This window comes from Fusarium keratoplasticum, chromosome 9 (genome assembly GCF_025433545.1).
Source record: "Fusarium keratoplasticum isolate Fu6.1 chromosome 9, whole genome shotgun sequence".
NCBI lineage: Eukaryota > Fungi > Ascomycota > Sordariomycetes > Hypocreales > Nectriaceae > Fusarium > Fusarium keratoplasticum.
The window spans coordinates 1,905,136-1,919,360 of NC_070537.1; the positions used below are offsets into that span (position 1 = coordinate 1,905,136).

General features: G+C 52.7%; 7 protein-coding genes across 7 annotated transcripts; 3 read left to right on the forward strand and 4 right to left on the reverse strand.

Annotated features, from left to right (window-relative positions):
* Positions 1 to 183: 183 nt before the first annotated feature.
* On the forward strand, positions 184 to 696 carry NCS57_01146700 (uncharacterized protein; the record flags this gene model as incomplete). The annotated part of the gene is made up of 1 exon (XM_053061182.1): positions 184 to 696. One exon carries the CDS (start codon positions 184 to 186, stop codon positions 694 to 696), a length of 513 nt encoding a protein of 170 aa, XP_052909568.1.
* Positions 697 to 2,081: 1,385 nt separating this feature from the next.
* Positions 2,082 to 3,414, forward strand: NCS57_01146800 (GH16 domain-containing protein; the record flags this gene model as incomplete). Its single annotated transcript, XM_053061183.1, has 5 exons — positions 2,082 to 2,349; positions 2,401 to 2,454; positions 2,502 to 2,548; positions 2,600 to 3,269; positions 3,317 to 3,414. The coding sequence occupies 5 exons, from the start codon at positions 2,082 to 2,084 to the stop codon at positions 3,412 to 3,414; spliced, it is 1,137 nt and encodes a 378-aa protein (XP_052909569.1).
* Positions 3,415 to 3,787: 373 nt separating this feature from the next.
* On the reverse strand, positions 3,788 to 4,477 carry NCS57_01146900 (Mitochondrial import inner membrane translocase subunit TIM22; the record flags this gene model as incomplete). Its single annotated transcript, XM_053061184.1, has 3 exons — positions 4,361 to 4,477; positions 4,200 to 4,295; positions 3,788 to 4,141 (listed from the first exon to the last, which is right to left on the reverse strand). The coding sequence occupies exons 1-3, from the start codon at positions 4,457 to 4,459 to the stop codon at positions 3,788 to 3,790; spliced, it is 549 nt and encodes a 182-aa protein (XP_052909570.1). The 5' UTR covers positions 4,460 to 4,477.
* A 543-nt stretch (positions 4,478 to 5,020) lies between these two features.
* On the reverse strand, positions 5,021 to 6,605 carry NCS57_01147000 (uncharacterized protein; the record flags this gene model as incomplete). The annotated part of the gene is made up of 3 exons (XM_053061185.1): positions 5,021 to 6,240; positions 6,296 to 6,379; positions 6,428 to 6,605. 3 exons carry the CDS (start codon positions 6,603 to 6,605, stop codon positions 5,021 to 5,023), a joined length of 1,482 nt encoding a protein of 493 aa, XP_052909571.1.
* Positions 6,606 to 7,034: 429 nt separating this feature from the next.
* Positions 7,035 to 7,811, reverse strand: NCS57_01147100 (uncharacterized protein; the record flags this gene model as incomplete). The annotated part of the gene is made up of 3 exons (XM_053061186.1): positions 7,572 to 7,811; positions 7,175 to 7,513; positions 7,035 to 7,121 (listed from the first exon to the last, which is right to left on the reverse strand). Exons 1-3 carry the CDS (start codon positions 7,791 to 7,793, stop codon positions 7,035 to 7,037), a joined length of 648 nt encoding a protein of 215 aa, XP_052909572.1. The 5' UTR covers positions 7,794 to 7,811.
* Positions 7,812 to 8,039: 228 nt separating this feature from the next.
* Positions 8,040 to 9,820, forward strand: NCS57_01147200 (Origin recognition complex subunit 2; the record flags this gene model as incomplete). The annotated part of the gene is made up of 2 exons (XM_053061187.1): positions 8,040 to 9,652; positions 9,706 to 9,820. 2 exons carry the CDS (start codon positions 8,040 to 8,042, stop codon positions 9,818 to 9,820), a joined length of 1,728 nt encoding a protein of 575 aa, XP_052909573.1.
* A 268-nt stretch (positions 9,821 to 10,088) lies between these two features.
* Positions 10,089 to 12,810, reverse strand: NCS57_01147300 (uncharacterized protein; the record flags this gene model as incomplete). The annotated part of the gene is made up of 2 exons (XM_053061188.1): positions 10,089 to 12,184; positions 12,231 to 12,810. The coding sequence occupies 2 exons, from the start codon at positions 12,808 to 12,810 to the stop codon at positions 10,089 to 10,091; spliced, it is 2,676 nt and encodes an 891-aa protein (XP_052909574.1).
* Positions 12,811 to 14,225: the final 1,415 nt, after the last annotated feature.

The window sequence follows — 14,225 nt, forward strand, 5'->3', positions numbered from 1 at the left end:
AAGGAACTACCAATTGATTTGGCTTGGGTTCTTACAACAGTTAAAGACTAGAACTGCACAAGATAATTAATTGCATTGCATCTTGCATCCGCCTCAATCTCACCTCATCCCCCTCAACACCAAGTCTCAGTACTTCAAGCCATCACCATATCTCGACTTCAACCAACACCAAAAAAGCTCACCATGGCCTCCGGCGCCTTCTTCAATCCCAGGACCCTCCTCCTGGTGACACCCCTCGTCTCGTCAACCTGCTCCCTTTGGTTCGCCTGGGACCAAGACTTCTTCCTCAAGATCTTCACTCGCCCACCCGTGGAGCACAAGCAAGCCGACGCAATCCTTCCCACCTACATCACGGGCTTCTTCGGCTCCGGGCCGTGGGCCGTCGTGTCACTCATCGGCACCACCTTCTGGACCTCGCTCGCCGCCGTGTGGCTGGAGCGGCCTCTCCTGCGGAGCCGCGGGTCGACGGCGTTTTACGCGGGGACGGCTGCGCTCGCGCTGGGACACCTCGTTTACGTGCCCGCCGTCGCTTGGAAGCTTAAGAATCTCATGGACGACACGTGCGCTGAGGAGGGGACGGATAATGTGGGCATGTTGAGGAGGTGGCTGAGCGTCAATATGACGAGGATGCTGACGACGGATATTGGAGCTTGGCTTTGCGCTGTTGTTGCCATTTCGAGGACCCTGACTGTTTAGGATCGGGAGTGTGAGGTTATCGCCATGTCGGAGGTTTCTGGGTCATGGCCTGTATGATACTGGAATTATCCTATCTTGTTCTACCAAAAATGCAAAGCAGCTATATTCACAATGTACAATACTGCGGTTGTTGATGCTTCCTGCTTGGCCAAGGGTCCTTGTCTAGGATTCTTGAAATGATGCCACCCTTGACGTGTGTTCTATTCATAGACGCTTAAATCCGTAACTTATCAATCATGCCAAGACACGTTTAATCGCGTTGAAGAAGGTGCTTTAGCGATGATGCAAGTTACAGTTGGAGGACAGAAATGTCTCTGGTACCTGACTCAAATCACTTGCCCACGACACTCGCAGCATTTGAGTGCGAGGGATCCTTTCTCATCATTAAGAACGGATTCATGTCGGACACACAAGGAATTGACTCTTCTAGACAAATGACATGTAATATATGGTTTTGCCTTATCGCAACTTTTGAATGATAGCACATCACACCGCAGCGATAGGTGACGGCTCGGCTTCTTCTTGAAGCCCGAGCAGAACTTCCATCCCAACACGAACCCTCCATCAACATGAGTACTGGTTGCTTTTTAAAGAATTCTGTGTCGACTCGCCTATCTGAACCATTGCTCGCTTACCAATAACACCGTCGGGGTTACCATACCACATGGCCTCGTATATGTAAGTGTTCTAGCGTCCGGTGGGCCTCGTCCGGATCACCGACGGGATGAACATGATAAACCAGGGGAAAACTTTACATCTTCTTTATCTCCGGACAAGAGACCAAAAAGAGCTTGGCTTCCCTGTGGAGATAGGAATGGGTGACGCTATGCTCGGGATCTGGGAGGATCGATCGATCGTTTCGGTCGTGGTCGTGGTCCAGATTACGCGTCTCCTCGACCCAAGCAGCCAGCCACAGCAAAGACACCTCCCTCCCTTGCAAGGAACCTGCAGCAACTTATTTCTGGGGCTATTTTCTTTTTAGACTGATTCTATTTGATGGGAATTAGTCTGACTGATGCGATTCCTTTTTTGGCCGTCGTGTTGGCCTCGCAACCCCCTGATTAAGCGCATCATGGATATCCTCACCGGAGCACAGCCTTGATTTTACGGTGTCCACCCAGAAAAGCGTGGGTGTGGATACGGGTATGTGGGGGGAGAAAAAACATCGATAGACCGAGTGTTGGCATTCCGGAGCCGTGACTGTTTAAGCCGGTGGTGGTGTTTATCATGGCTCCATACCCTTGGGCATTGCGTGTACCAAGTGAGGCGTAAGTGTTTCAGTAGTTTCTCTTAACCACTATAATCTGTGATTCAACCCCGAAGACTCCGACATTCTTTCTTCAACATCACCTTTACACACCCGATTATACTTGACAGTCAACACAATGGCCCGACTTATACCTGAAGTCAAACCTGGAGAGATACCGCCTGCATACGACGAGATCATGCTCTCCAGGCCGGGACAGGATGTCCGACGGGCTTCTCCAAGCATGCCCTGGTGGAACCCGCGATACTGGAGGAAGCGAGTATGGGCGGGAGTCGTGGTGGCTATCCTCGTTATCCTCGCCATCATTATTGGAGTTGCGGTTACACAGGCAAAGAAGAACGAGTACCCAAACTATACAGCGCTTTCGTATAGCCTCAAGGATACAAGTCGGTTATTATTCTTTGCTTATCAGAACTTATATCTAACAATTGCCACAGTTGATGGAGAGTCTTTCTTTGACAATTTTAACTACTTTACTGGATACGATCCCAGTGAGTACAACGCTGACTCCCGAGTTCACCAACTGACGCAATTCTAGCCGGGGGCTTCGTTCACTATGTTCCCAAAGAACAAGCAACATCTCTTGTACAACTTCTCTATGAACCTTCAAAGTTGTCGTGATACTGACTTCCACAGAACCTGACCTATGCCTCGTCGAGCTCCGCCATCCTCCGAGTTGACACATCCGTCGGTCCCAATGACGAACCCAACGCCTCGACGGGTCGCTTCTCGGTGCGCGTCGAGTCGAAGAAGACGTATGACGACGGCCTCTTCATCTTTGATGTCAAGCACACTCCCTACGGCTGCGGCACCTGGCCCGCTCTCTGGCTCACCGATCACTCCAACTGGCCCGACAATGGCGAGATTGATGTTATGGAGGCTACGAATCAGGCCGCCGACGGGAATCAAATGACGCTGCATACTACATCTGGCTGCTCCATGGATGTGCGACGGAAGGCTACTGGCAAGGCATTGCAGAAGAACTGCGACCACAGCAAGAACGACAATGCGGGTTGTGGTGTCAAATCTGACGATGATGGCTACGGAACGAGCTTCAACAACAATGGCGGAGGAATCATGGCTATGGAATGGCGAGAAGAGGGCATTCGCATGTGGCAGTTCGCCAGAGACTCGATTCCCTCCGACATCAAGAGCAAGAAGCCAAACCCAAGCACCTGGGGAACAGCTCTCGCCGACTTTCCCAACACGGACTGCAACATTGGCTCTCACTTTAAGAACAACAGCATCGTTGCAAACATTGACTTGTGCGGCGAGCTGGTGTATGCCGTCTGGGATGAATCGGGATGTAAGTGGACGTGGTCAACTGGGAGAGAGCTAGACTGACAATTATAGGCCCGAGTAACTGCACTGATCTCGTTGCCAATAACCCCGATGCTTTCAAGAATGCGTATTGGGAGTTTGGATCTTTTGAGGTATATCAAACCTCCTGAGCTTGACTGTTGGATTAGTATGGACTCTTTGTTATGATTCGAAGCGTGGCGTTAAGGAAAAGGGACTTGTGTTTGACTTTGAGCCTGTTTGTAGATAGACACATGTTGAAGAATAGACAGATCATGGAATATTTCTTTGAAAACTCGTTCCTCTTTGAAGCGTTTTATGTATTACACATCTCTGTTGATACACGTACAATCGTCTATTCCGCCATTGGCACATCCGCCAGGGGCCAAAGATCCAAAGAGGAGAGAGAAGTCCGTCTCCCAACGCCAGCCCTATGCTCTAATAAAGAAACCCCATAAACTCCCACAATAAAACATTCATATCTGTACAACACAATCCACCATTTTTGTTGCTTCATATCCTCCTTTACTCGTCCTTGGCGGGCGACCTCATCCAAGCATCAATAGCCGCACTGAACGCCGCAAACGCCAAGCACCCACCAGCCGCAGCCTGAGGACCAGCGTTCTTTGCGAGGACGCCGCCCGTCAGACATCCGGCGGCGACGCTGTTGGTGAGGTCGTTCTTTGCGCGGAGGCCCTCGACACCACACTCGATGCCCGAGTATAGGGCTCCGACCTTGCCGAAGTTCTTGGCCATGGACCACGACCGCGTTCCCATGTCCTTGAAGCCGATCCTGAGCTGCTCCTTTAGCGGGAGGGAGCTGATTGTGGTCTGCGGGGCGCCGGGGGCGGCCGTGTGGTAGGGTGTATCGTAGGACATCTAAGAAGAGAGCGAATTAGCTGGCGATTCTTCAAGGATGAAAGAGTTCAGGACGTACAGAAGCCATAAACATTCCAAACACACCGCCCATGCCAAAGCCCATCACTCCGGACATGACCGACTTTCCATAACAGGACTCCATCGCAGCTTGGACCTATAATTCTCACGAGTTAGCCGACTTTGCGCCCCTCTATATGCCGAGAGGAGGGAAAAACGTACAGCCTTTACGTTGGGATCTTGAGGTCCGCCGGGCGTGGGCATCGCGCCCGCAGCAGCGGCGGTAGCAGCAGTCGGAGGAGCGGTCCCGGGAAAGTTCATCGTGGCTGCGTTGATATGGTGGAGGTTATCGCGGGTTTAGCTACGGCCGAATGGACTTGGGGGAAATCTTTCGGAGGCAAGATTTTTGCCAGTTGCCACCGCTTTCCGGGGGCGGGATGAAATCGGCCCCACCCTTCCGGACCTTGGCGCGGGGCTCTATTGAACTTCAATATCCGAGATAACTACCCCCACCTACCAAGTCAGGTAATATCACAAGGGGCACATTGAAAGTCGACCAAAACTACTTTGAATGCTAACCTCGGAGTATCTGCGCGGATCAACTAAATCGTTACAAAACTGGAACCATGGATGTGAACCTTGTAAACCCCGTCCTTCACCCCCCGTCACAATTCCCTGGCCAAGTCTCGTCCAGCAAGACCTTCCATGCTTGTGAGTTACAACCATCACATATCTGTTCCTGGTAGTCCGCCGCAGTCTCTATCGTTAGCAAATATTCATTATCCCTTTGTCATAATGTCATAAAGTCATCCCCATCGCTTGCCACAAATCTTTGGACTCGGGTGCTGAATCAGTTGCGCTCATGAGACGGCTGTAGCTCGTCTAGGTCTGGCGCGTGGTGGAGCGATCAGGAAGAGGTCGTCGCTTTGGAGCAGGCATCTGCTCGTCCTCGACAGAGATGCTGCGCTTTCGGTTCTGCAGCATGGCATCAGCCTCGCGGCGAGCAAACACCTCCTGCTCTGGTCCCGTGAATGAGAAGGGGAACATCTCGCGAATCGAGGGCAGTCGAAGGGGCCCTTCCTCCTTGCCCGGGGCGGGCGCCTGGAAAGTAGGCTGGACAGAAGACTGGCGAGAGGCTTGAGTGAACGTCTGGTAGGAAGTTCGGGTAGGGGTCTGCTGAGAAGTCGTCGCGTAGCTCTGGTAGAACGGGACATACGAAGAAGAACCTTGAACCTGGGTGGTCGTGGCCGCTGTTAGTCCCTGAGTGCGTCGAACATCTTGGTGGCCTCCTGTAGCTGTGCCCCGAATGCCACTCCCGAAAGACTGGGGCTGGCGGCTGAGAAGAGCGTTGGGTCCAGAAGAGGGCTGGGTGACGGGAGTCTGCGAAGGAGTTGGCTGTCTGACAGGCTGCGCAAGCTCAGTAGCCTTGGCCTGGCGCCGGATTGCCTTTGAGGGCTTTGGCTGGCCGGATGCAAGAGAGCCGGGCGCAGAACCCGAGTTGCCGGCAAAAGGGTTGGCGAACGAGTTGGCAAAGGAGCTGGCAGTAGGGGCGATAGTAAGTTTGGCAAAAGAGTCGGTAGCAGTGCTGTCAGCGGGGTTGACAAAAGAGTTGGCAACAGTGTTACGAGCAGAGGTGGTAGCAGTGTTGGCAATGGGATTGGTAAGACAGTTTCGTCCGCCCTGGTTGATGGGTGTGAATGACGACGAACCTTCTCCAAGCTCGCGCCCAGTCATGAACTTGTACACCTCCGCGGGGGTCGCATCTGTAGTAATCCCTGACTTAGCAGCACGAGCGACAGCAGGCTTGGCAAAAGAGTTGACAGTAGCCTTGGCAGCAGGGTCGGTAAAACTGCTTCGTCCGCTCTGGTTGACGGGCTTGAATGACGGCGTTCGTTCTGGAAGATCGTGCCCAGTGGCAAGCTTGTACAGCTGCGCAGCGGTGAATTTTGGGCCATCATCAGCAGGCAGGGCAGCCTTGCGCCCGCGCTTCGTCTTGGGCTTGGGCTTGTTGATCTCGTTCAGAAGAGAAGCCAAGGAGTCGTCCGAAGTGGGAGCTTGGGTGGGAGTAGGAGGGGGCGAAGTCTTGTTCTCCTTGAACCACTCTGTTTGCCCTGTCAGTTTTCAACTCGTAAACGGAGCAAACGAACGCAAACTTACCAATGTCTCGCAGGTGCTTCTCCAAGAAGGGGTTGGCCTTGGGGGACTTGGCGCCTGGCTTGAAGTTCTGATAGTGATGCTCATCTGTTTGACTGTTAGCGCAAACCGAGAAGCTGTGATATTACTGCTTACAGAGCATCGTGTTGGTGTACTCGCGGCGGGCATTGGCTCCAACCTCCCTCGTCATGAGTTCAGCACATTGCGGCCAGGTCAGAAGACGTTTGGCAGGGTTGGCAGCGTGTGGCGAGACGGGGACAACGATCTCCCAAAAAACCCGCTCCTCTTCGGTGGACCAAACCTTGCCGCCCATCTTGCAAAAAATCGCAGAAGAAGGAGAGCACAGGGCTTGTCGTTGTGGGTATCAGAGGGAGAGAGATGCGATCGATAACTGGTCAAGTAGTGCTACGAGAGAGTCGGCGTTTGCAAACTTGTTTGGAAGAGGTTGAGTCTCGAGATAAAATTACAAACGGGAGGATCAGGGGGAAGATTTATAGGTTGGGGCGGTGTTGCAAAATGTCCGAAGATGGGTGATTCAGTCCCAATTGTATTGTCGTGATCTTTTGGATCATTGTTGTGTTGAGGATTGGGCAGGGCCAGGGCGCTGAATAGAAGACAATACAATAAGTATTGTTGGTGATTCACCTATTTGGGACATGCAATCCGAAATAGGCCGCTTGATCGAGGCCGGTTTTGCTGGCGGCCGGTTGACGGTGACAATAGCAGCAATATCAGACGACAGTTATTCTTCGAATATGCTGCGAGGCTCAGGCGCTTGAACCCCCCGAGAAAGGAGAAACGATGATAAGTGTCGCTCAGCCCTCGAAAACTGTTTCCGGTTAGTTATTGTTTACCATTTGAGGTTGTTCATATTCAACTCACAATGCTTTTCTTCTCCAAAGGGATCACCCCGTCTCTCACCCAGAACCCCCAACCCCCAGTCATATTTGCGAGCATCATATCCGTTGTTAACCTGTCGCCGACGAATGCAATGTGCGCAGGGTCAGTGACGCCTGTTTCTGGATGCTTTTGGAAGTATTCCATGATCTCCTCACCGCACCCCGGCTTCTTGACTGCGTGTGGAAGCACTGGAACGCCTGTGTTCCTCTCTACCTCGGATGCTAGCTTCATATTCTTGTCCCAAGAAGTTGCACCGGCGGTATTTGACACCACGAGCAGCTTCCGACCGGGGTATGCTTGCCTCAGTTTCTCAAAGTGAGTCTGTCGCAACCTTAGCAAATGACTCCACGTGTTTCTCCCGAGATCATTGATAATTCACCTGATAGGGGCCGTAGACTTCAATGCTATCAGGGTAGGCAAAACAATCGTCTTTGTCAAGGACGACCGCCTTGATCTCTACCTTTCGACCATCCTTCTGCAGTCCCTTTTCCAAAGGGATTGGCAGGTCATTGAAGGTGGATACGGTGTGATGGGGTAGACAAAGACTCGGCTTGAAGAAGAGCCTCGTAATGTTTAATGATGCCGAGAGATTCAAGTTCATCGTGATACAGTTTCGAAGGTTGATGACCGTGATGTTGTGAGTGAAGTGAATGGTGGTTGAGAGGAAGTTGCAAGCTCGCGCCACAGACTCTGCGCCACAAAGCGCCACAGCCAATTTAGCAAGGAACGCGTTACTCAAACGCGACTGGTCATTGCATCTCCTTCGTCACCCCTGTTCACCTTTGAATAAGGCAAATCAATCGCTGTAGGGATACGGTTTGATCTTGCTTCTACATAAATCTCCATCATGCCACGGAAAAAGGCTGTTCTCGAGCCAGGCCACCCCCCGGCAGAAGCACCACGATCTCTGCGAAAACGAAGTCACCAGGAGCTCGATGCAATCCCAGAATCAGACCTCGAAACGACGCCCTCGAAGCGCATACGAAGCTCAGCTCGATACTCCCCGGTAGCCAACGATGATTCTGACAGCCAAGCTGAGGCCTTCACTGCGAATGGCACTGGAAGCCCTGCAATTACTAGCACTGAATCATTAAAGACCGACGATGACGAGACCCCTAAACCCACTCCCCGACGTCGAGGTCGACCCCCGAAGAAGGCCGTGAATGGAGAAACTCCCACACCGAAAGCGAGCCGCACTGCTCTCTTCCAGACCCCTACTAAGTCTGCGGCCTTTTCTTTGAGTGCTGCCACCCCTCGGGCGGCAGATCGATCCGCAAGGAAGAAGAGCGCAAGGGCCTTCATAGAACATGTGGTGGGCGATAACCTCACGGATGAGGAAGACGAAGGACTCGCGAGGCATATCTACGATTCGAGCGAGGATGAGGAAGAAGGCGAGGATGGCATTTCGATTTCCGCAGATGCATCGGCCATAGACGAAGCTGCGACACCATCAAAGAGGACCCCAAAGCCAAGGGGGCGACCCAAGAAGACCAGATCTCCCAGTCCGCCTCGAGACTTGCCTCCTCACGAACTATACTTTGCTCACAACAAGCCCGGAAGGCCAAAGACGTCGAACAATACCCTCGGATCGCTCTCTTTGCTCACTCACGACGAGTACTTTACGATAATTAGGGAGAACAAAGACCACCATGAAGCCGATATCGAGTACCTGGAGAGTCTACATGCGGAATCCTTTCCACAATGGTCATTTGAGCTATCTCAAGGCTTCAATTTGTGCCTCTACGGTTATGGTTCGAAGCGGCGGTTATTACACAAGCTTGCAGGACATCTCCATGCTCGAAGCAGGCGGGACAAGGGAGACAAGATTGTCATAATCAACGGCTACGCTCCGACGACGACAATGCGCGAGATCCTTAGCACTGTCGGCACTGCTATCGACCCTTCTCAGCGCATCCCTCTTGCTCAGCCCTCCATCATGGTTCAAGCGGTTCTTTCTCACCTCGCCAACTCATCAATGACACTCACACTCATCGTCAACTCGATAGACGCAGCACCACTGCGCAAGCCTGCTTCTCAAGCTGCCCTTGCGCAGCTCGCCGCACATCCGCGAATCCGCCTGATCTGCTCTGCTGATACGCCCGACTTTGCGTTGCTTTGGGATATCGGCGTGCGCTCTGCCCTCAACCTGGTGTTCCATGATTGCACGACATTTGCAGCGTACACTGCTGAGCTCGACGTCGTTGACGAGGTTCATGAGCTGCTCGGCCGCAATGCCCACCGTGTTAATGGCCGTGAGGGTGTTGCGTTCGTCTTGCGCAGTTTGCCCGAGAATGCAAAGAATCTGTTCCGCCTGCTGGTGGGTGAGGTCCTCATCGCCATGGAAGAAGAGGGCGAGGGCGGTGATGAACCCACAGGCGTGGAATACAGGATGGTGTACAACAAGGCGGTGGAGGAGTTTATCTGCAGTTCCGAGATGGCTTTCCGGACTCTGCTGAAGGAGTAAGTACCCCCTTTCTTGGTTTTTATATCGACCTGTTACTGACAAAGAGTAGATTCCACGACCACCAAATCATCAAGAGTATCACCGACGCCCTAGGAACAGAGTTGCTGAGTCTTCCGTTCCGGAAGGACGAGTTGGAAGCAATCTTGGAGGATCTCATGTCATAATTTGGATAATCACTACAGCACACGTAAAAGCATAACACATCATATTTGGCGCTGGAGTTGGCTGTGGGAACTGAAGGATGATTGCTATATTATCTTAGGGGTATAGAAAGTACATCTCGGGGATACCACTCCCCCAAGACCTGAAAAGAAGTCGCCCTTTTAAAGTCTCATAACACGTTCATTCATCTCTATCCAGCCGCCTGCCGTCCCTCTCATCTATTTTCCCCATCCGACCAAAGGACCATCGCCAAACGCCGTCACCACTGTATCAAATACCGAGGCTTTTTACGCATGTCCAAAGGACCACTGGTACAATGACGTTGTCGTTGCCGCCCGTCAGTACGGCTTCCGTAAGGCTCGCCATCGAAGCGCACATTGCTGAATTCCGTGCACTGGCGAAAACACCAGCTTGCTCACTCGTTGCGGGCCAGCCGCCAACCTTCAACCAGATGCTGGCAGCAGCCAAGCCAGCAAATACGGCTATGGCAAATGCAACACTGCCCTCCAGACTCTTTCCGCCGCCCCAAAGCCACTTCCGGTGACCGTAGCGGCGGCCGATGAGGGAGGCAGCTGCGTCTCCGAGGCCCACGCAAATAACGCCAGACACCATGCTGACTTCACGTGTTGGCACCTCCCAACCTGCGAGATAGCCGGATCCAGTCCTCGAGATCGAGGCGAGAGCAAGCCAGAGGGGGATAGCACATCCGATGAGTAGGAAGATGTGCGAAATGACAACAGGGCCGCGGAAATCTCTTCCATCCACGTACGGAGCAAGGAACGACGCTATCGGTTTCGAAAGCGGAGGAAGCTGGCTTGCTCTCAGAAGATCCAGTATCAAAAAGACGGCCAAGATCAAAGAGAGAGCCAGAGCCGCGTAGGTCGGGTCGACGTAAGTTGCAGGGAGAAACATACCCACCATCATAAAGTGAAACACCTTCCGCCGTGTGTCAACCTCGTAGATATCCTTCAGACGGAAGACAATGATCAGGCCGACAATCAAGATGCCCAACCAGTAAACGCTCAGCAAGAGCCGGGTGTTTGCCTCGCCAAAGTCGTCATGGCGAACATGCTGCACCCAGCCAAAGTGGCATTGCTTTTCTGGCTCTGATTCTGATCGCGACGGCAGACAGATCCACCGTTCAAGATTGGCCATAACCACTTGGTATCTAAACCAAGGTAGATCTCCGAAGAGGTATCCCAGAGCCCAGCCGATGGGCTCGTTGCCGGCCAGGGCAAATTTCTGGACATATGTGCGGATACCAACCAAGATGATGGTCAGGATGCAGGCGTAGACATATCCTGCATACAGCCACTTCCTCAATGTAGCCTGCTCTTGGGTGAGCTTGAAAAAGGGTCGAACAGACATTGAGGTTGCCCGTTTCTTGCGCCCTGAAGGAGTATGCGTGGCATTACGTCGAACGATATGGTCCATGTGTGACAGAGTATGTCTTCGGACAAAGGAAGTGCCATTGGCGAAGGCGTCGTCGCCAGCCGTGGGAGATGACGGAACACTGTCAGCATCCGCTGTCACAGGATAACTTGGTCCAAAAGTCTTGACTCTTGTAGGCTTCCTAAACAGGGGCCCCGCCTCATCCTCGGATGAGCCGACCGTGTCATATACTGTCTCCTCAAAGTTCGTCCTCAGTAGCTCATTCCTCATCCGACGCAATGAGAATGCTTGAGCCAGTGACTTCCACAGAGGAGGGCTTTGAGAGACTGATGCCCTGCGAAATCGCCATTTGGGGACTCTGGCCAGAGCAATTCCCCATCTTATGACAGGGCCGCAGAAGACAAGTAAACTGAGGCCACCTCCCCAGAGCAGGGCTTTGAGGATCTGGATCTGCGGTGATGAAGCCAGAAGTAACACATTAATGAGTGCAATTGACAGCAGCTGGAGCTCAGCCGTCAAGAGACTCGTGGTAGTAAGGTGATGCAGCACCACGCATAATGATTGGTGTAGAGGATACAACAAGACGGCCGTTTCCTCAGATATAAAACTGTCCGGATTCTCGACTTCGAAAATCTCGCGCTGTCGCGGGCTCCAGATCAATGGAAGGCAAGATATCCCCCACGCTATCACATCATAGGTGGCGTAAGGGTTGACCTTTGGGATGACGCTCTGAGGGATGGAACAGAGACTGAGTACAAGGTTCGGGAGAACTCCAGCCGGGTTATTGGAAGAAACAAGGAGAGATACGAAAAGGGTGATTGCCGGAGGATATAGTAGTGGCGCGGGGTCGAAATGCGCGGGAAGTTCGAGAGGGATTGGGTGAGTGGGAGAATGGTTACGGTAGCCCCATGCTACGACTCGGAGAGGGTAGAGGATGAGTAGTCCGGTGTAAGAAATGGCAAGAAAGAGTATGTCTGAAGTGTGTCAGTATCCGATTCGCACAAAGCATAGCGCACATACCCTTTCCCCAAATATGAAGGAGTCCCGATACTTGAGGGTTCGAAGCTACCATGAGACCCAACGCCAGGACAATGCCTGCTTCAGTTATTCGTCGCGCAATCACTCGTCTTCGTCGTCGAAGAGCTTCAAGTAAGCGTCGTGACTCTGGTGTATCGACAGGGGTGAGCGCCTTTTCCACCGCGCGAACAGCATGGCCGTCCAGCGCTGCTGGTGAGGGCAAGGGCGTTGAGGATCCAGAAAGCGGCTCATTGAGACCCCTCAATCCTTTGTGTAGATTCGTCTTGGGCGCTGGTAGCCCTTTCCAGAAGTGTTCATCATCAGCTTCGGAGCCGCTGTCACTCGTTTGGGGTGAATCCCTGGGGAGAGGGGGCCATGCTGTGCTGGACGGCTCAAACTGGGCGTCGTCACCACTCCCAGTCGATTGCGCTTGGCGGTTACGTAGGGAGAATCGATCCGACAGGTGCGGGAGGTCGGTATTCTGGTGATGATATGGATGAGGAGATCGCGAGCGCACTCTCAAGCTGGATTGCTCATCGGGGTCGAGGGAATTCAGCGACTCGGGACTAAGATGCTCTGTCATGACGAGGCTGTTGAGGACGCAGCGGTATCATTGAAGATGGTAGGGGTGCGCAGGCGCATCAAATAAGGACGTGGAGGGCTCGTCGCAGGGAGGGTAACTTGGTTAGAACGAATATGAATTGAATTGGAGATTATCCGAGTCAGCGGCTTGACAATCGGAGCACGTTCCCACACCGACGGTTTTGGTTGACATGGAAGAGAAGCTTGAACAGCCGTCATCATGTGAAAGTGGCCTTCTCCGTCGGGCGACCATATGTTTCGTCAGCCTTTGGCATCAGTCAGCCGCAGCCAGGGGCACAAGCCACGAACGCGCGATAGTGGCTGAGGATCGACAGCCTCATGAACTCTGAGTATCATGACACGCAAAAGACGCTCAATTTGGTAATCTAGCAGGTCTAGTTTATGCCCTAGCACATGGCTCTTTATTCCGAGCCTCGTGGTAAAATTTCTTTTTTTTTTTTTTTTTTTTTTTAACTTCCTCGGTAAGAGGAGCTTCATCTCTTCGATCGAGAGCCAAGAAATTCAACGCATTGCCTCACTTGTTGAGCCAGCACACAAAAGCCACACGAAACGTCACGTGAATCGAGCTCAGCTTTCAATGGCACGCAGGTCAAGGAGACACCAATAGCTTCCTACCTAGCCAAGGTGGGAAATAAAGCAAGGCATCTCTTGGTACCTATATAATTCAAATTATCAAAGAGGGGTTAGATCTTCTTTGCTCTTCTGCTGTCTAATTCGTCCTATTTCCTCACCCGTCTAAATAGTTTCATGGTTGAAGAAGGTGCCATCCGAACAGATGTGGCAGTAACACCGACCATCTCCCATCTTTTCTTTTACACAGAGATGCACCAGTTCTTCTCTCAAGTATGGTTGGGACGAATCCCCTCAACGGCCCAGTCAAGGTCACACTTCCAGGCTGAGATGGAACCACTGAGGGCTGGACCTCGAATGTCGTCCCCGCTGGGATAAATATAGACGACGATCGACCAGTGGATGCACGCGCCAGAGTCACTCCCCGCGCCCATCCCAGATCAGCACCAACGAACAGAATCCTTCCCGAGCGACTTGACGCTGAGCGGCAGGCTCTCTCGATACCGCCTCCCCGGGTTGGTAACATCTTGTGATGGCTGCATCTCGGATTGATGCAGCTGCAGCACGAGGCCGCATCTATCAACAACCGTGACACGTCAGACACGTCAGCCCCAGCCCGAGGCCATCCCGGCGTCCAGTGATGCTGGCCCACCTATGGCCTGGCCAGAGCTGCCACAGAGCTCCCAGTGTGGCATCAGGTGAGGACAAAGGTGTTGCTGCTACGTACCGTTCTCACCAAGTCAACAAAGAAATGATCAGGCCTGACATTAGAGAGACACGCGCCGGTCGAGGGGCAAGATTCTCGACACCACCTCCTGCACGTTT